Genomic DNA, 20,744 nt, shown 5'->3' with positions numbered 1-20,744 from the left:
AGAAAAGAACTAAAATAATAAATTTATCAAATTTAAGATATGAAATATAAGACAAACGTTGAAACTAAATAAAATAAGAATAGTTCACTCATGCACAAATTAATAATTAGTTGTCTTAAGCATGGCTTATGTTTAAATTATGTATTGGATTCCATTTTGGAGCTTTAACGCAACTCCAGTGCTGGAGTTTAAGTCGGAGTTGTCACAGGAGTTCATTGAAAAATTACTGGAAATTGCTTCTTCTTTTTTTTTTAAATATCTAAGAAGCCTAATCCGACCATGTTTGGGATATAACTTTAGAAAACTATAACTAGGGGTATTCTAGATCATTTTTATGGTTAGAAAGTATTAATCTAGCATTAGTTCATCTTTTTTATATCTTCTATTCTTGAGAAATCGAGGAGGAAGATGGAAATTGGAGCAGGGAAAATTGAGAAGTTTTATTTACTTTTATCTTCTTATTTGTATCTTTTCTTTGAATTCTTGGATTTATTGATGATTATGTTGAACTGAATTGTTTCTAGGGTTAGGATTTTGTGAAGGAAATTTGATTATTTATCATAGTTAAATTCTTAACCGTTGCCTTGATTTATCTATTTTTTATTTTAATTACACATTTATGCCTAATCATTATGAACATGTCCTTAGGTTTCGTATTGAACTGAAAAAAGTAGATAATCGTGCACTAGATAGATAAACATATTTAACCTAATAATAAGAGTAGGTTGGCTTTTGTATGATATAATTATATCACCTAAGATTTTAAAGGGTTTCATTATTTACTTATAATCTCGTGAGAAATGTGAGATTTAATATGAACAATTTAGGTGTATCGAAAGATAATTTAAAGTACCTTTAAATGATTCATTCTTTGCTTGTTAAAAAAATAATTCAAACTCTGAATCAAAATCTAAAACCCTGGTCTTTTGCCAATCATTTCGCAATTAGTGATTAACAACCCCTTGAATTTCAATTTCGTCATTTTTATTGAAATAATTAAAATAGAAAAATTAACTAGTTCTTGTGAGTTTAACCCCTAGAATATTTCAAGTGAATTATTACTACAATCGACCTTGTGCGATTGCAGAAAACTGTCGATCGACAAATGAAATTTAAAAATCCTAAAACCAACGATCAAGTGTTATGTAGTTTGTCTAAAGTTGTACTAGGCCGATCAAAGAAATACCATAAGATCGAAGGGTTAAAGACTTGAAGAGTCTATAGTATAAAGAGCTTTGTGGTGTGTTATTTGATTTTAAAGAAAAAGGAAAAAAAATGCAAAAGCCTTATTGTTTTGTCCCCCCACTTATCTATTACATTCTGCAGTTTGTTAATCATAAAGACATAATGATTCATAGGCATTCCTCCTGCTACTAATCTGAGTGCCTTAAACGCAGATGCAATTTAAGAGACGCTTATACTCATCTTAGAAAATAAAGACTAACTAAATTGTGGAAACGTAGTATGAATTTGCCTATGTTTTTAGACTCGGACCGGGTATCGACTAGGTCGAATTCAGAGGTCAGGGTCAATAGGTTTGATCGAGTTCAATCGGGGTTAAATCGAATGACGTCATAAATAAAAATTATTTAAAAATTAAAATATTGTATGTAAAATACCTAAGAGCATGTTAATATTAATAAAGATGCATTCATATATATTTAATATCCCAAATATATTTAACAAGAAAATACAAAAAAATTAGAACGATCAAGTAGCAATTTATATTATTCAATGAACATTAACAAGTTTAAAATTAAAATTATGTACTTGATTGAAAAATAACACCAAATTTGAAAACAACATTTATAAAGTATGAAATAGGTATATTAGTAATTTTTAACAATCTAGAGGTCAAAACATAATGTTGAAAATGCTTTGACCTTTAAAAAAAAAAAGGTTACAACACAAACCAGCCAGTTTTTGGGTCAAACTCGGTTTTTGACCGGGTTTGACATGTCTTTATCCCTCCGGTTTTTTAGTATAGCTCGGACTAGACACTTGACCGGTTTCCTATTCGATCGGCAGTCCGGTCCGAGTTGAAAAACATTGGAATTTGCACAAAATATTCTCCTATTTCCAAAAGGGCGAAGATTGACTGCAAATTAGTGAACACGGAAGTATTTCATTTGTAAAAAAATTAACTAGATTAAAAGATGGATTGAAAGGGAATTACATGTTGTGTTATGACCCATGTACCCCAAGAAAAGATAAAATAGGAAATCTGGAAGGATTAGTAGCCTTGTAGAATTGACCTCATGCCGAGCCTCTTGATTTCTCTCTCCATTTGACCAGTGACTATACCAACAATTGCTCAGTCAAGAGATTAAGGAATTTGATACTATTAAAAAGATCTTGGGTTCTAGTCTTGTGAACGGAGAAAAAGAAAAACTTGAAGAGTCCGAAGGTGATTGGGATTAATCGGATCCAATATAGTCATCCAATATGGTCATCGAGACATTGAAAAATTTACACCAAAAAAAAAGAAGGAAAAAAGGTGAGCGTCAGACCAAACATCTTGGAACCACATCAAAGGAGCGAATAGGGATGCCCAAAAGTTGCAGGAACGTTTTCTTCAACAAAGAGAGAATAACGTCCTCTATAAATTCCCAAAAGTCGCGGCGGCGGTAACAAGCTTCCTACAAGGGATTCGCAAAAGTCGTTTATCCATTAACGATTGTGCTTTTGTCGAACGTTGTTTGACCATTTTGTAGTGGCAGCGGCGGTAACGAACTTCTTTGCTTTCCGATTTAGCTTCTTTTTTTTTTTTGCTGATGAAGGCTTCAATTTGCCTGTAGAGTTTTGTCATCCAAGCACATTTTTTCCCCATTTTTAATTTAAGGTGTTATCCAAACAGGTTGTGTAAAGATATATTTAATTTTGTGAATAGAACTGTAAATAAATTGAATTGAATGAGCTTTGGTCTAATTAAATAGAGGTCGATTCAATTTTATCAAATTCAAACTTGACAAATTCTCAATATAAAATCTGAGCAAAAACTTGACCACAAGTTTGAATCTAGTAGAGCTTGAGTTTAAGAAAAATAAAACCAATTATTACATTCTTTTAGAATCGATAAAATAGACATTTTGCCTAAATAATTAATACAAAAGTTGGGGCATATATGTAATTTTACTTTTAAAAATAAAAATATTAAAAACATACAAATTCGAGCCAGTTCAATGAGCCAACTAATCGATTATCTCTGTACTCGAGCTTAAGCTTGATTTGGTTGGCTTGAGTTTGGTATTGCCAAACTTAAGCCAAGAGTTGAATTTTGATTAAGTTGGCTCGGAAGCACTCACGAGTTAGTTTGATTCATTTGCAGCTCTAATTGTGAACTACGGGAACCAATTGAGAAATCACTTGTTTGACATTTCTAATTTGGGTTCTTATTTGAAGGGCATGCGTGCAATGTGCATTGATTAAGAGGGGTTTTGGATGTTAGATTATTCAAAAAATGAATTAAATTTGGGAATTATGTCTCAATGCTAAAGCAAGAAATAAATATAAGCATTTGCAATTTAAATGGATAACAGTGCACAAATTAGGTGTAAAACTAGTATCCATTTAATACTGGCTAAAATTATTATATTATACTCCTTCCGTCCCATTGAAAGTATCCTATTTTTTATTTTGGGATGTCCCAAAATATTTTTACTATTGAGAAAGTCAAACTACATTTTAGTCTCTCTTTCCAATATAGCCCCTCCTTCTAATTATATGCATGTTATCGTTCAAATTAAAATTTTAAATTTGTAGAGGTAAAATTGAAAAAGAAACACAAACAGCACAATTAAACTACTACTCTTAAAAAGTCGGATTCCCAAAACAGGACCAAATTATTGGGATGGAGGGAGTATCTTTGAAGGATAATCAGCATCCACCAGCACCAATTGCCCTAATAAGGGTATTGCATTGGTGACTTGTACAATTAGTATCAACAACTCATACGTAGAGCTGTTAATCTAGCCGAGTCGAGCCGAGTATTTGGCTGCCGAGCTCGACTCGAATTTAATTCGAGCCGAGCTCTACTCGAGCTCGTTAGGAAAACGAGCTTTAAAATGTGTTCGAACTCGGCTCGTTAAATGTACATGTGGCTCGAGCTCGAGCTCGAGCTTGACTCGTTTATCACAAACGAGTCGAGCTTCACGAGCTCGAGCTCGAGCTCGTGCAAATTAATCTTAATAAAAATCTATAATTTTTAATTTTTATAATTTTGATTTCTAAAATGACAAATATGCCCTTCATTAACGAGCTCTAACGAGCTACTCGAGTATCAAACGAGCCGAGCTTACTCGGTTCGTTAACTAAACGAGCATGTTTCGAGCTCGAGCTCGACTCGTTAACCAAAATTAACGAGCCGAGCTCGAGCCTTAACGAGTCGAGCTCTAACGAGCTTTCGAGCTACTCGATTGACTTAACAGCTCTACTCATACGACTAATAGTAAAACTTCTGGTGAGGTTTAGGAGTATGAATTTAATCTGTCCTGAATAATATATGTTGGTTTTCTTGTGAAATTTCTACAAAAAACCTTTGTGTTAGTTTCAAATATTGGTTCGCATTTCAAGTTAAATCATATACCTTTCAAACTTATAGTCGTCATATAACACATTGAATATGAAAGTGAGCTTATCTATAAATGCTGGTTATAATTGAAGTTTATCTAGCTTGGACATTTTTCCAAATTAACTAGCAATGATGGTTGTTCTCTTACTGGATCAAAAAATTTCTACATTTTTGCTCAAGGTTGTGGGAATCAAAGAGAATGCCTATAAGTTTTTACACTTAAGAAGCCAAGAGCAATGATTTTACGTTATCTCATGTTAAATCTGATCGCATAAGAAATAGAATAACCAAGAATTGAGTTCTCATTGCTGCTAATTATCTTCCTTTGCCTATAAAATCAATTTCTTAGATTTTGATTGTCATTGGTACGAACCCATTTGATTTAATTACTTAACAAACAAAATTATAGTGATATTGAGTATTTGATGTACCCGGCCAAAATTACTTAAATTGGTATGAGCCGTTCTTAAAGTATCGAAATAAGTAAAAGCCATCACATCCATAATCACTCAACTCCCCCTTTCGCCGCCTTTTTTTAAATTAGAATAAGCAAAGTTGATTGGTTATTGTTTTCACAAAATACATGAACAATTCAAGCAATTTTACACACATATAAAAATATGTAAGAAGCGGAGAAGAAAAAAATATACAAAGAAATAGTCAATAATTTTATTAATTTAAAATTCAACAATAACAATATTAAGTTGTATTCTTTTGCTTATAATAATTTACAACTAACAATTCTTAGAGGCCTTCTTTCTATTTCATAACTTGACTCAACTCAAGTCTTTAAAACTGTACTTTTCTTGACTCTTTTTTCAAGAATTGACTCAACTCTTCAAATAACAATGTGTTAGGCTAACACACATACATATAGAGTAGTCCGTTTCTTAGCGGTTAAAATAATGTCCAAGCCAATAGAGTAGTCCGTTCTTAGTAGTTAAAATAATGTCTAAACCAAATAAGGAATCCAGTAGATGCTCGGACTTAGACTTGGGATTAGTCAAGCGGTTTTGGAGCCGCCACAACACTAATGGATACCAATGAGGAGCCAATAAACATCAGCTGGAAACCATGAACACCAATTTTGATTCGTACTATATCAGTAAACCCATAATAGATAAGGAATCTACCAAACTAAATTTGATGCAGGCTTGGACATAAACTAGAAACAGGCGGAATATAATTTGGCAATAACTAAACTAATAAAGCTTGGTTTAATTGTCATCATTGCCTTTCTTGAACCAAGCTCGCCATTGTGATTATCTTCAATGCCATCTCGAGCTTCCCTCTTCATAGAAAATTCAACCATTGTATCAACAATACGGAACCTCAAATTGCAATTGATCTTCAATTTCATCTTCACACGTGTTAGTGGACAAAATTTTATTCCTTTGCATGGCCTCCTTTGTCAAAAAAAACTCAAGCATATTTACTCCTTCTTGATTGCATACTCCATAATTTAATTCATCAACATCATCAAGAAAACTTCCTAAAATTACAGTCATACTTTCTGCCACAAAGGTTTTCAACATCACCGTATTTTTCCAAAAGCATATGATGAAGTAGAGAAAGGAGAAATTGTAGGTGCACATGCAGACGAAGGATTTGTAATTGAAAAGAAAATTTTCTGAAATCGCAAAATCATGCTTTCCACCACCAAGTTTTTTAACATCGCCTTATTTTTCATTTAATTTTTTCATACTAACAATTGCATCAACTTTAGCAATACCACAATCTTCAACTGAATCGTCCACTCCATAATTAATGTCAAACAATTCAACTATTTGATTTTCTTATTCAAATAAATTATTAACTCCCATAAAATCAAGAATTTCTATCTCATCACAATCTTCAATAACATCATTTATTTGACCAATGATGTCACTTTCTTTCTCAACCACGTGTAAAATTTTCTTTTCAATCACAAATTCTTTATCTACATATACATCCACAATTTCTACAATTTCTTCTTTCTCTACTTCATCAAAAAATTCTTTTTCATCTTTCTCATAACAAATTTCTTCTCTACCATGGCCACAATAATAATTCATCAAAATTTTCCAAGCCTCCCTTACGATTTTTGCATGAATGAATTTTTTAACTACTTGCAACTCAAATTTTGTGCTAAGATAATGAAATGCCTTGTGATACAATTGACTATTCCTCTCTAACTCTATAACTGCATCACTTGATAATTCCTTACCTGTTGTCAGTTCTGTCAAACCCTTTTGGACAATACTCCAAACTTCAATAGATTACAAAAATGTTGTCATCATCAAACTCCAACTCTTAAAATCGTTTTTACCATCAAAGACAAAAACGCCACAATAATGTAGATAATATAGATCCATTTCTTACTTTCACGAACAAACCCTAGGGTCAAAGTTTAGAATATTGATACCACTTATTAGCACAAAAAAAATAATATGCACATGCAAGCAATTTCATATACATATAAAAATATGTGGGAGCAAGAATAATAAATATGTAAACAAATATTCAACATATTTATTAATTTAAAACTCAACATTAACAACATTAACTAACGACTCCTCACAGCATGGTAATGAAAATACGTCTGATATGGCAAATGTTACGCTAGCGAAGGTAGACAAAATTCATGACCCACGTGATGTGGTGTCATTTGGAATCACACCCCTTGTGGGTACAAGTACAAGAACACAAACGAAATCCTCTATGTCACGGTTTAAAGATGTGCCACAATTTAAAGATGTGTTCGAAGAGTTTAAATGAGAGAGATTACATGGTAGCATCCCCCTCGTACATCAAAAGCCTTTTCTTCATTCAAGTACAACATGCAATGATGACAAAAATGAAGAAAAAAAAGATGATTCACAACGCGAAAAAGACAAAGACCAAGACCAGAACCTAGCTCTCGAGCAATTTACCTAAGTGATTTCAAAGAAAGCGAGGAAGCAGCTTCCAAAAAGAGGTAAAACAATGCAAACACGTCAAGATGTTAAACCAAATTCCCATGCTCACTTACAATCCCACAAATGTGGGGCACCCTCATGTGGATGATTTCGTTCGATTGATCTGGTATGTGTTTAGAATTCCAGATTTTTCCATATGTGTTTATTATTGTTGATCCTTAGCTGTCTCTTTTACTTTAACAGAGGTCAGGTTTGGCCCCTCTCTATTTCGCTGTACTCTTTTTCGATATAAATAAATTAAGGGATGGCGTCCCTGCCCCAATTTGGGGCTTTGCAAAAAAAAAAAAAAAACCTTTCACTTACAACAACTCACAACTAATAATTCTTAAAAGCTTTCCCTCTATCTCACAACTTGACTCTTCAAAATTATACTTTCCTCAACTCTCTTTCAAGATTCAACTCAACTCTTAAATAACAACGTACTAGACTAACACATGTATAGAATGGTCCGTTTCCTTAAAGCTAAAACAATCTCTAAACAAAATACTGTATCCAGTAGATACTCGGACTTGGACTTGGGATTAGTCAAGCAGTTTTGGAACCGCCACAACATTAATAGAAACAAATGAGGAGCCAATAAACATTAGAAGGAAAGTATCAAAAGCAATTTTGACACTATATTATTAAACCCATAATAAATAAGGAATCTACCAAACTAAATTTGGTGCAGACTTGGACAAAAACCAGAAACGCGCTGCATATAATTTGGCAATAACTAAACTAATAAAGTTTGGTTTAATTGTCATCAGTTAATTATGATAAATAAAAGTTTGCACAAACTTAATTTGATTATTAGCCTCTGACATACAAGTAAACATACTTTCCTACAGAATCGAATCCTATCTAATTGAGCCCCGAAAGGCAATAACAGAAGACATCTCAAATTTCTTAAGCAGCATCAATGTTGAACTTAGGTTTCGAGCACTACAAGCCTACAGTTTTTGTTGTACATCGGGCACTGCAAGCCTATAGTTTTTGTTTACTATTCAAGTACACACAATGAGAGTGAGTGCTGACGAAATCCGTTGAAACTTTGAGGAGTAGAGGGGGAAGTACATCGGTCAGTGCTTTGGTCCCTCCAGTTTTTGTTTCTTTCTGAGGATTGCAGAATGGTAATCCTAAGATGTTCTTCACAGAACAACTTAGCCAATTTTGTACCAGATTTGCCCTTTGTGCTATATATCCAATGAATGACAAAGTACTATAAATCAATTAACAATTAATAAATTTTAAGGAGTATAATTTATGGGCATACACGCATTACTCATTTAAAGTACCAGCTCTTTACGAGTATTTTACTTTCAAATATTTAATTTATGATAAATATATCAATATTTGTAAGTAAAATTCAAAAATTGTTATAGTAATATTCTTGCAAAAAGGAAATCGATAGGTTATTTATTTAATATAAATTAAATATTTTTTTAAAAAAATAAATGGCCCATAAAGTATTAAATTTTTATGACTTTCATCCATTATACGAGTAAAGTATTCGCTCTTTATGTGCATTTTATTTTGAATCATTTAATTTATGTTAAATACATAAATGTTTGTAACTAAAATTGAAAAAGTGTTATATTAATATTTTTACGGAAGAGAGATTGGTAGGTTTTGTATTTAACAAAAATTAAATATTTGAAAGTAAATACAAATCTGTATTTGAGCGTAAATATTTGTATTAAATTAAATGTTTGAAAGTAAAATACCCTTAAAGAATCGGTATTTTAAATAGTTACCGGCTCTTTATAGGCAAACACGCATTACTCATTTAAAGTACCGGCTTTTTACGGATATTTTACTTTCAAACATTTAATTTCTGATAAATATATCAATGTTTGTTAGTAAAATTCAAAAAGTGTTACAGTAATATTCTTGCAAAAAGGAAATCGGTAGGTTATTTATTTAATATAAATTAAATATTTTTTTAAAAAAATGACCCGTAAAGTATTAATTCTTTATGGATTTCATCCATTATATGAGTAAAATATTGGCTCTTTATGGGTATTTTATTTTGAATCATTTAATTTATATTAAATACATAAATGTTTGTAACTAAAATTGAAAAAGTGTTATATTAATATTTTTATGGAAGAGAGATTAGCAGTTTTTGTATTTAACAAAAGTTAAATATTTGAAAGTAAATACAAATATGTATTTGAGCGCAAATATTTGTATTAAATTAAATGTTTGAAAGTAAAATACCCATAAAGAGCCGGTACTTTAAATAGGTAATGCATATTTGCTTATAAACTATACTCCTTAAAGTTTATTAATTGTTAATTGATTTGTAGTATTTTGTCATTCATTGGACATGTAGTACAAAGGACAAATTTGGTAAAAAATTCTAATTTCACTCCCTAAAACAATATTTTAATCGTTTGGATTGAATTTGCAAAGGATTAGTAATCTCAGGGGAGGTTAGTGTAATTTTTCAAACCACAGGGGAGGTCAGTGCAAATGTCAGAAACCTCACCTCCCGCAATTATCCCTATTGTTTACTAGATTCTAAAGTCACAACACCTCGATTGGAACATTCAAAAAATCACAACAGTCCAATAATTTGAAACTCGGACCGGTGATTGAACCGGTAAAATGGATGTGTCAAGGTTCAACTGGTTCAATCCTAGTTCTTTGATTTATTTATTTATTTATTTTAAAAATAAAAAATAACAAATAAATAGAAATGTGTAAAATCAACACAAATATCCTAAATTTTGTAATAACTTCTGGAGAGGATTTACTAATTTGGTTCCTTCTAATTCATCTACCAAATAAAAGAAATTTTTTTTTTGACTAGTACTATATTAGTAAACCTATAATAGGGGATGCATATAATTTGTGTAGACTTGGACATAAACTAGAAATGGGATGCATATAATTTGGCAATAACTAAACTAATAAAGCTTGGTTTAATTGTCATCAGTTAATTATGATAAGAAAAAGTTGGCACAAAGTTGACTTGATTATTAGCCTCTGAGATACAAGTTAACATGCTTGCCTATAGAGTCAAATCCTCTTTAATTGACCCCCAAAAGACTAACGAAAGACAACTCAAAGTTCTTAAGTAGCATCGATGTTGAACTTAGGTGTCGAGCACCGCATGCCTACAGTTTTTGTTGGTACTATTCAAGTACACACAGTGAGAGTGACTGCTGACGAAATCCTTTGAAACTTTGGGGAGTAGAGGGGAAAGTACATCGGTCGGTGCTTTGGTCTCTCCAATTTTTGTTTCTTTCTAAGGATTGTAGAATGGTAATCGTAAGACGTTCTACACAAAACAACTTGGCCAAGTATTGAATGCTTACTACATTCCAAAGTGTTGAAAGACAACTCAAATTTCTTAAGTAGCATCGATGTTGAACTTAGGTGTCGAGCACCACAAGCCTACAGTTTTTGTTGGTACTATTCAAGTACACACAGTGGCAGTGACTGCTGATGAAATCCTTTGAAACTTTGAGGAGTAGAAGGGAAAGTGCATCGGTCGGTGCTTTGGTCTCTCCAGCTTGTGTTTCTTTTTGAGGATTAATTGTAGAATGGTAATCCTAAGACGGTCTTCACAAAACAACTTAGCCAAGTATTGAATGTTTACTCGATTCCAAAGTCTCAACACCTCAACTAGAGCATTTAAAAGAACACAACAGTCCAATGCTTTCAAACTCGTACTGGTGATTGAACCAACAAAATGGTCGAGTTAAGGTTCAAACGGTTCAACCATGGTTCATTGATTTTTTAACTATTTTATCTTTTTAAAAATAAAAATAAGCAAAGACATGTAAAATCAACACAAAATTCCTAAATTTTGTAATACCTTCTAGAGAAGATTTTCTAATTCAATACATTCTAATTCATCTACCAAACAAAAGAAAAAATATTTCATTAAAAAATAAATGATCAACAAAATTATGAACAAATCTATCTAATATCTTAAATTAAACAAAGACTAGTTTGACTTTGCGAACTAAAAAAAAATTGAAAGGATTTGTAAAATTAACTCCAAAAAGAAAGTAGAAAAAATCATGAATATGAAAAAAAAAGATGGAAGAGACAAGGAAAAGCAAGCGTGCTTTTTTATCTACCAAATTCAACTTCCTTATTGTCTTTACCATCAATAATGTAAAAGAAATGATAGAAGAGAAAAAGGAAAAAGAAAAAAGAAGAAGAGATGACTGGAGCTTGCAAAGCGGTTCTTGTAGGTGAAAGTTCTTAAAGAAAGAAGAGGATTGAGGGTTTCTTTAATTTTTTTATTGGATTAGTCATTTTATATTTAAGTTGAGCCAACTAAGGTGTTTTTTTTAAATTTGAGAAAAATGGCTCATCAACCAATTTAATTGTAGTAGTAGACAATTAGTTGTAATTGTTGGGCTTTGATAGAATCCAAAAGTTCAAAAAAGTGAGTAGCTCTTAAGAAAAAGGTCCAAATCCCAAGTCAAAATTCAAAAATCGAACTTGAGTGGTTTAACTGATTTATTTCGGCTCGCCAGTTTTGAAAATTTTCGAGTTTCTCATTGAACCAGTCCGGTTGTTAAAACACTGCAACAGTCACAGTGATAGCTGTCAAGTGCCACCTACGGATCAATCCTGGGCCCTTGTTGTAATGCAGTATATCTCAGCTAGCTCACTGCAGAGTTTCGGGAGAGTTAGCCCATTTTTACCTTTTTTGAAGTGGGATCAAGTACAGAGAGAATTATTAACAAGTTTAGAACTTATCCACCTCGATTTGCCCATTCTGACATTACTTGTGGAGTTATGATCCAAATTTAACTAAAAACTCATTGAAGAGCACTTAAATGCAGGTGATATATATATCCTTGGTATTCTCCGCAAAGCCATCCAAGCGAGATGAGCCATCCCTTCTTCTACGCCACCTGAGCTTCATTTTGTCTGCAAGGGAAAGAAAAATGGGAGAGTTAAAGTCTTTTTTTTTTGTGAAAAAAGAAAAAGTGGGAGAGTTAAAGTTCGAGTGCGCATTTAATCTAACGGAAAGAGTATACAAAGAAAAAAGAAAAGAAAAAGAGGCAAACATTATCCAACAGATTGGTGTTGCCGAGTATCAGTGGCATTCCCATGGACGCGGACACTAGCCGATAGTACTTTCCTTCGTTCATCACAACTCTCTTCTTGCATATCCTCCTCCTTCACCACTTTGTCTTCATTCTCCCCTAGGCTAGTATAAATTATTAATTTCTCCATGCAAATGCAACTTCCATTTCCACATTCTCCTCCATTACTCTGAAAACTCCCGAAATAAACAAAATCAAAGACAAGCTGACTGCAGCGGAAACGGAAACGGAAACGGAAGGCAAGGAAAGAAGCCTGAATAAGCCAGTTCAAGAAAAGGCAGCATGAGAGGCAAAGGCGGACAAGAGAATGCTTCCTGCACCTACAAAGGAGTCTGGCAGCAGACTTGGGGCAAGTGGGTGGCAGAAATACGCGAACCCAATCGTGGTTAACACCTCTTGTTGGGAACTTTCAACACCGCTCACGAGGCAGCCGTTGCTTACGGTACAGCAGCACGTAAGCTGTACGGGACAGCCGCCAAGCTAAACCTACCACATCTCTATCAGAGACCTCAGCACGTTCCTGTCTACTTCACTCTCAACACTCTCACTCCGATCAACACCAGTGGTGGGAATCAAGGTGGGTTGCAAGCAACAATTCCTTTTCAACAAAATTCATTCCTGAATTATGCATCCAGCAGTAGCTCCAATGATCTACCCCAGTATCACGGAAATGAAGGGCTGGTTTTCAAGACGAAGCCAGAAGTAACTGCAACAGGTTACCCCCATGGGTACAACAACTTCTGGTGTAACATCAGTTATGAGCAACAATAACAACGTTGTTGACGACAATGGTAATAAGGTAGTCAAAAGTGAGGAAGGAAATATGGAAGAAGTGTGGAATATCTTAAATATCAATTTACCAGAGACAGACGACTCTTCCATTTGGGCTGACACTCAAGCTGTTTCCCCTTTTTTGGCTGCTATGAGTGATCCAGGATCTTCTCTGGCAAATTCGAAGATAGCAAAGGTTGGGATGGATTCAGCTATCCTTGGAACTGAAGTGCATGGAATACTAAATAAGCTTTAATATAATATAATATATAGCATATTATTTATTATATATATATATATATGTTTGTTTAATATATTTGCTTCTTGTCTGTGTTTATTTCTGTTTTGCTTGCTTGAATTGTATGAAGCTTTTTTAATTTGGGTACACATTGGAGGGCCTAAAGGCACATTATGCAGAAACCAAACAAAAGTCGACACCTTGATTAAAATAGCAACCATTTCACTCCTGGTTTTTGAAGCAAGCTCTCCTTAATTAAATAGTCTGCACTCATATTTTTCTTTTCTCCAACTGTGAATAAGTTGTAGTTCCCAGTTTTTCTTCGTCTAGCATTTGATCTACTTTAGTAGGCTCGAATGTGGACTGCTCTGTGTGTCTGATTCCACCTGTGACAAAGTTAGTTTACAATCGGTTTTAACCAGTATTCTTCTGTATCCAGCATTCGATGCAATTCACAGCCCATAAAACAGGCTCAAAATTTAGCTGCCATATTGGTGGCTAGTCCTAAAGGTTTATTTCTGTTTTGCTTGCTTGTCTGTAGGTTTATTTCTAGTTTACTATAGGGAAAATATTATTAAACATCAAGGCAAATTTTCAGATGCCTTGCTCTATAGGATGACATTCATAATTTGCTATGTTGAACGACTACGTTTGACTAAGATCATAATTTCCAAAAAAAAAAAAATCTTAAAATTCTTAAGTTCTATTGTAAAAACTTAATAAAACATAAGATAATCAACCGTTTCGTGCAATCGCCTTTTTTTGGGTAGAAAGCGAAGGAGATTTTTTTGCCTTACTAGCTCATTTGCTCGATCGAGTCACCTTCAGCTCTATTTGCTGCAACCGCTACAGAAACCTCTTGAAATTTGGACACAATAAAGCATTTGCACCATCAGGACAGGGCTGGAGTCTTAGCTATCAATCTCAAGCAAGGTAAGCTAGGAAATCATGTCAAGCAGAGAAGCAATTAAGGAATTTATCTAAGCCTGAGAAGTGCACTCTTTGAAACTTTTTAAATGTTGCCTGATCTGGGCCTTAATAGAGGGTCTGTTTGGATGCCAAATTTTTTGCTAGTTTTTGATAGACAAAGTTTTTGTTGAACATTATCTATCCCTAGAAACGTACACCCATCTCTTTCTTCCAACATCAGCTCACCACTGCCGGTGCCACTTCACTGCCGCCGATATTGTTACTAGTGCAGCCTCTTTTTTTGGTCTCTCTCTCTCTCTCTCCTCTTTTGATCTGCAATTTGGACTCGGCTCCACTCATACTCCCACTTTCGATCTACAATCTAGACTAGATTTAGCCAGATCTAGCCCCGATCCACTAGGGGAGTGGGTGGGGGTTGCGTACCTCTAATCCTCGGCCTCACAACCAAGCCTCGACTGGGCCTCACGAATACTAGTTTGCCATGTTCTAGATAACAATTAAAGGATTCTAAAATTACTCTCATCATTGTCTTCTTCGATGCATCATCATCTTTTTCGACGTTTTGGTTCCTTGATTTCGTATTGTGCATTTCTCTCTACCTTAATGGGTAAATTTTAGATATTTTTTTGTTGTAGTTTCTTTTAATGTAACTGACTATTAGAAATATATAAATAACATAATTTGTCCTTTTCAATTCCATAGAACCAGTAGAAGGAGAAAAACCTCTTTTTTTGACCTCCAATATTTATGAAAACTAGGTTTCAATCTTGTGCAAATTTAGGGCTTCGATGATAGTTTTAATTATATTCAAATTTTGCAAGGAAGATGGATTTTGTATTGAATCACAATTGCAATTCATGATTTAACACAATGATAAAACTAATTCACTTTTATTTGGAGTATGGAGAGTTGTTATTTTTATTTAGAGTATGGACTAAAACTTCCTTTTGATGGAATTTTGGAGAGAGTTGTTATTTTTATTTAGAGTATGGACTAAAACTTCCTTTTGATGGAATTTTGGAGTCCTCGTGCTTTTAATAGTGAACAATTTGAGTTCTGATTCTACCAAGAAAAATCCTGGACTTCTGATGCAAAAACCGCTTGAATACCTGATTGAGCCGAGCCGCCATTATTTCCGTAACAAAGACCAAAAGTGTAAGAGACCTGTCACATTAGAATATAAAAAGATTTTGAATTGCAAATAAGTTGAGTCGAGTCAAATTTTGACATCATCAAGTCGAATTCGGCTCAATTATACTGAGTTTGAATTTGACAAATTCTCAATGTAAAACTTGAGTTCGAACTTGACCTCAAGTTCGAGCCTAGGAGAGTTTGAGTTCAAGAAATAAAAAAATAATGATTATATTCTTTTAGAATGGATAAAATAGACATTTTACCCAAATAATTAATAAAAACATTGGGGACATATATGTAATTTTATTATTAAAAATAAAAATGCTAAAAACATATAAATTCGATCCAATTCGATGAGCCAACTAGCCGATTATCTTTATACTTGAGTTTCAATTTGATAGATTGATTTGGTCGGTTTGAGTTTGGTATTACCGAACTCGAGTCGAGAGTTGAATTTTGATCGAGTCAATTGACAAGCACTCACGAGCTAGTTTGATTCATTTGCAACATTAATTGTGAACTATGGGAACCTATTCAAAAACCAATCATTTGATATTATTAAATTGGCTTTTTATTCAAAGGGCATGTGTGCAATGGACACGATTAAGAGGGGTTTTGGATGTTAAACTATTAAAAAATGAATTAAAATTGGGAATTATGTCTCAATTCTAAAGCAAGAAATAAGTATAAGTATATGCAATTTAAATGGTTAACAGTTCACAAATAAGGTGTACAACTAGTATCCATTTAATACTTGCTAAAAGCATTATATTTTATCTTAGAAAGATAAACAACATCAACCAGCACCAATTGTGTCGAATAATAAGGGTATTGTATTGGTGTCTGGTGCAATTAGTTTCAATAACTCATACTACTAATATTAGAACTTATACAGTAAAACCTCTATAAAATAATCCTCAATAAATTAATAACCTCTATTAAATAATAAATTTTTTCGGTCTGATTTGGGCGAATGAGGTAAATTAATAGTTTCAATAAAGCAATAAGATAATAATTTTTTTTTGAAAGCCGTATATAATACATTTGTCCCATTCATATCAGATATTAATAATTTACTAAAATTACATATCATATTTTTCTAAAATATTAGTCTATTGTTGCTTGTTTTTCCTTAAAGTTTAAATCTACATGAATCTCATCTCTAAGTTTTCTTATTATATCTAAAAGTTTTGAAAATATTGTTATTTACATACATAATATTGTTAATCTAATTCATTGTACGTCTATATCCATCAATTAGTATTCCTAAATCTTTTTAATCTCTTGATATGTAAGAGGAAATGGTATCAAATACAATGCACATTGATATTAATAGAATTAAATTATACATACAAATCAAGCAGATATTAATTGACTTATATTCCTTAGATAGAATTGTAAGTGCATAAATTATTAATTTATTGATTAATTAATATCTCTTTTAATTAATAGAGATCCCAAAAGTATTAATTTATAGAGGCTTTAACCATACTTCTTGTGAGGTTTATGATTATAAATTTAATCCCTCCTGAATAATATATGTTGGCTTTCATGTCAAATTTTTACAATTGTGTGATGGAGAATCTTTGTTAGTTTCAAATATTAGTTGGCATTTCATCTTAAATAATATACCTTTCAAACTTATAGTCGTAATATAATACATTTGAATATGAAAGTGAGCTTATCTATAAATGCTGGTTGATAATTGAAGTTTATCTAGCTTGGGCGATTTTCCAAATTAACTAGTGATGATGGTTGTTCTCTTGTTGGATTAAAAATTTCTACATTTTAGCTCAAGGTTTAGGGAATCAAAGAGAACGCCTATAAGTTTTTTCACTTAGGAAGCCAAGAGCAATGATTTTGCGTTATCTCATGTTAAATCTGTTCGCATAAGAAATAGAATGACCATAAATTGAGTACTCATTGCTCATAATCTTCCTTTGCCTATAAAATCATTATCTTAGATTTCATTCAATTACATAACAACCAAAATTATAGTGATTTAGATATTTGATGTACGAGGCCAGGATTACTTAAATTGGTACGAGCTGTTCTTAAAGCATCAACGTAAGTAAAAGCCATTACATCCATAATCACTCAACTCTCCCTTTCGCCGCTCTTTTATAAATTAGAAAAAGCAAAGTTGATTGGTTAATTATGGCAAATAAGCAAAGTTGTTGGTTAATTACGGCAAATAGAAGTTGGCACAAATAAGCAAAGTTGATTGGTTAATTATGGCAAATAGAAGTTGGCACAAACTTGACTTGATTATTAACCTTCGAGCTAAAGAGTCAAATCCTCTTTAATTGGGCGCCAAAAAACAATAATAAAAGACAACTCAAATTTCTTAAGTAGCATCAATGTTGAACTCAGGTGTCGAGCACCGCAAGCCAACAGTTTTTATTGGCACCATTCAATTACACACTGTGGTAGTGAGCGCTGACGAAATACTTTGAAACTTTGAGGAGTAGAGGGGAAAGTACATCGGTCGGTGCTTTGGTCCCTTCAGTTTTTGTTTCTTTCTAAGGATTGTAGAACGGTAATCCTTAGACGTTTCTCCACAAAACAACTTAGCAAAATATTGAAAGTTTATTAGATTCCAAAGTCTCAACACCTCAACTAGAACATTTAAAGGAGCACAACAGTCACTGTGATAGCTGCCAAGTGCCTGCCTACGTCTCAACCCTAGGCCTGTGTTGCAATGCAATATATCTCAGCTAGCTCACTGCTGAGTTTCGGGAGAGATAGCCAATTTTTTTTATCTATTTATTTATTTTTTGAAGTGGGATCATGTGCTCGGAGAATTACTAACAAGTTTAGAATTCATCCACCTCGGTTTGCCCGTTCTGACATCATTTTTGAGCTATGACCCAAACTTAACTACAAACTCATTCAGCAGCACTTAAATGCATGTGAAATATTTATCCTTGGTATTTCTCCTCAAAGCCATCCAAGTGGGATGAACCATCCGTTCTTCTACGCCACCTGAGCTTAATTTTGTCTAAAAGGGGAAGAAAAGTGAGAGTTAAAGTTCGAGTGCACATTTAATCTGACGGAAAAAGTATACAAAGAAAAAAATAAAAGAAAAAGATTGGTGTTGCCAAGTATCAGTGGCATTGCTATGGACGTGGACACGTAGCTGATAGTACTTTCTTATGTTCATCACAACTCTCTTCTCGTGTATCCTCCTCCTTCTTCACCACTCTTTGTCTTCATCCTTACCTAGGCTAGTATAAATTGTTAATTTCTCCATGCAAATGCAATTGCCATTCCTACACTCTCCACTACTACTCTGAAAAATTCCGAAATAAACAAAATCAACGATGGAAGCAGACGGCAGTGCAAATGGGAACGGAAACGGAAGGCAAGGAAAGAAGCCTGCAAACGCCAGTTCAAGAAAAGGCTGCACGAGAGGCAAAGGCGGACCTGAGAATGCTTCCTGTACCTACAAAGGAGTCCGGCAGCGGACTTGGGGCAAGTGGGTGGCAGAAATACGCGAACCCAACTGTGGTTCGCGCCTCTGGTTGGGAACTTTCGACACCTCCCACGAGGCAGCCATCGCTTACGATGCAGCAGCATATAAGCTGTATGGGGATGCCGCCAAGCTGAATCTACCACATCTCTTTGGGAGGGCTCAGAACATTCCCGACTACTTCACTCTCAACACCAGCGGCGGGAATGAAAGCGGAGTTCAACCAGTTCCTTTTCAACAGAATTCGCTCCTGAATTTTGCATCCAGCAGCAGCTCCAGTTATCCCGTACCCCAGTATCAGGGGAATGAAGGGCTGTTCTTTGAGATGAACCCAAACGCAACTGCAACTGGTTACCCCACTGGTACAGCAACTGTTGGTATAACATCAGTTAGGAACGACAATACCAACGTTATTCACGACAATGGAAATGAGGCAGTCAGAAGTGAGGAAGCACCTATGAAAGAAGTGTGGAACAGCCTCAAATCAAATTTGCCAGAGACAGATGACTCTTCAATTTGGGCTGAAGCTCAGGCTGCTTCCCCTTTTCAGGTTGCTATGAATGATCCAGGAATCTTCGATGGCAACCTCGATGGCAACTACCCCTGGAACTGAAGTGCATGTAATGCATTATAGCCTTTAATATAATATAATATAATATATAGCAAATTATTATACTATATGTATATTATTAGTTATAAAGTGAATAAGTATATACTTAATGGTGGCTGCTAGTAGCCGTCTTTATATATTTAGAAATATTAATATTGTCTATATATTTTTAGAGAGAGATAGGGAGAGACAGAAAATATATGTATGTATATTTGTGTTTGTTTAATATATTTGCTTTTTATCTATGTGTTTATTTCTATTTTGCTTGTTGTATGTAGGTTTATATATTTTATTTTATTTTTGGGTACATTGGAGAGCCTAAAGACCCATTACACAGAAACTAAACAGGAGTCGGCACCCTAATTATATTATACCTGATTAGGACTTTAATAGAGGGCTTGTTTGGATGCCAAATTTTTGCTAGTTTTTAATAAACAAAGTTAATAGTAACATAAAAAAAACTCACAAAATTTATTTACACATCCCACAACACCCAAAAATACACACATATCTCTCTCTTCTACTACTACTCTCCAACCTCAACTCATCACTGTCGATGCCACCTCACAGCCATCGGTCCTATTGCTGGCACCGCCGTCTCTCTCTCTCTCTCTCTCTCTCTCTCTCTCTTTTCCCCTCCCTCCCTCCCTCTTTCAATCAACAATTACTGTCGATGTCACCTCATAGCCATCGGTCCTATTGTTGGCACCGCCGTCTCTCTCTCGTTCCCCCTCCCTTTTTCAATCAACAATTTGGACCAGATCCAGCTTCTCTTCTCCTCTCCTTGCTCTTTTGATCAGTGATTTGGATGAGATTCAACTCAATTTGGACCAGATCTGGCAATGGAGAGAGGGTAGGGGTTGAGCGGGATGGGGAGAGGAGAAGAAGAAGCAGAAGAGGAATGGTAGAGAAAAGGGGAAGAAGGAGGAGAGAGGTGGAGGAGGAAGGGTGGACAAAGGGAAAAAGGGAGAGAGGAAGAAAAAAAGAGAAGGAGAGGCAACA

General features: G+C 34.1%; 1 protein-coding gene across 1 annotated transcript; it reads left to right on the top strand.

Moving 5' to 3' along the window:
* The first annotated feature begins 18,983 nt into the window (after positions 1-18,983).
* LOC113771492 (dehydration-responsive element-binding protein 2D-like) lies at positions 18,984-19,745 on the top strand. Its single transcript, XM_027316069.1, has one exon. The coding sequence runs from the start codon at positions 18,984-18,986 to the stop codon at positions 19,743-19,745; it is 762 nt and encodes a 253-aa protein (XP_027171870.1).
* The last annotated feature ends 999 nt before the right edge of the window (positions 19,746-20,744 follow it).

The sequence above is a fragment of the Coffea eugenioides genome, chromosome 5 (genome assembly GCF_003713205.1).
Source record: "Coffea eugenioides isolate CCC68of chromosome 5, Ceug_1.0, whole genome shotgun sequence".
Classification (NCBI taxonomy): Eukaryota; Viridiplantae; Streptophyta; class Magnoliopsida; order Gentianales; family Rubiaceae; genus Coffea; species Coffea eugenioides.
Note: the sequence above shows the minus strand (reverse complement) of the source record. Positions and strands in the feature narration are given on the sequence as shown.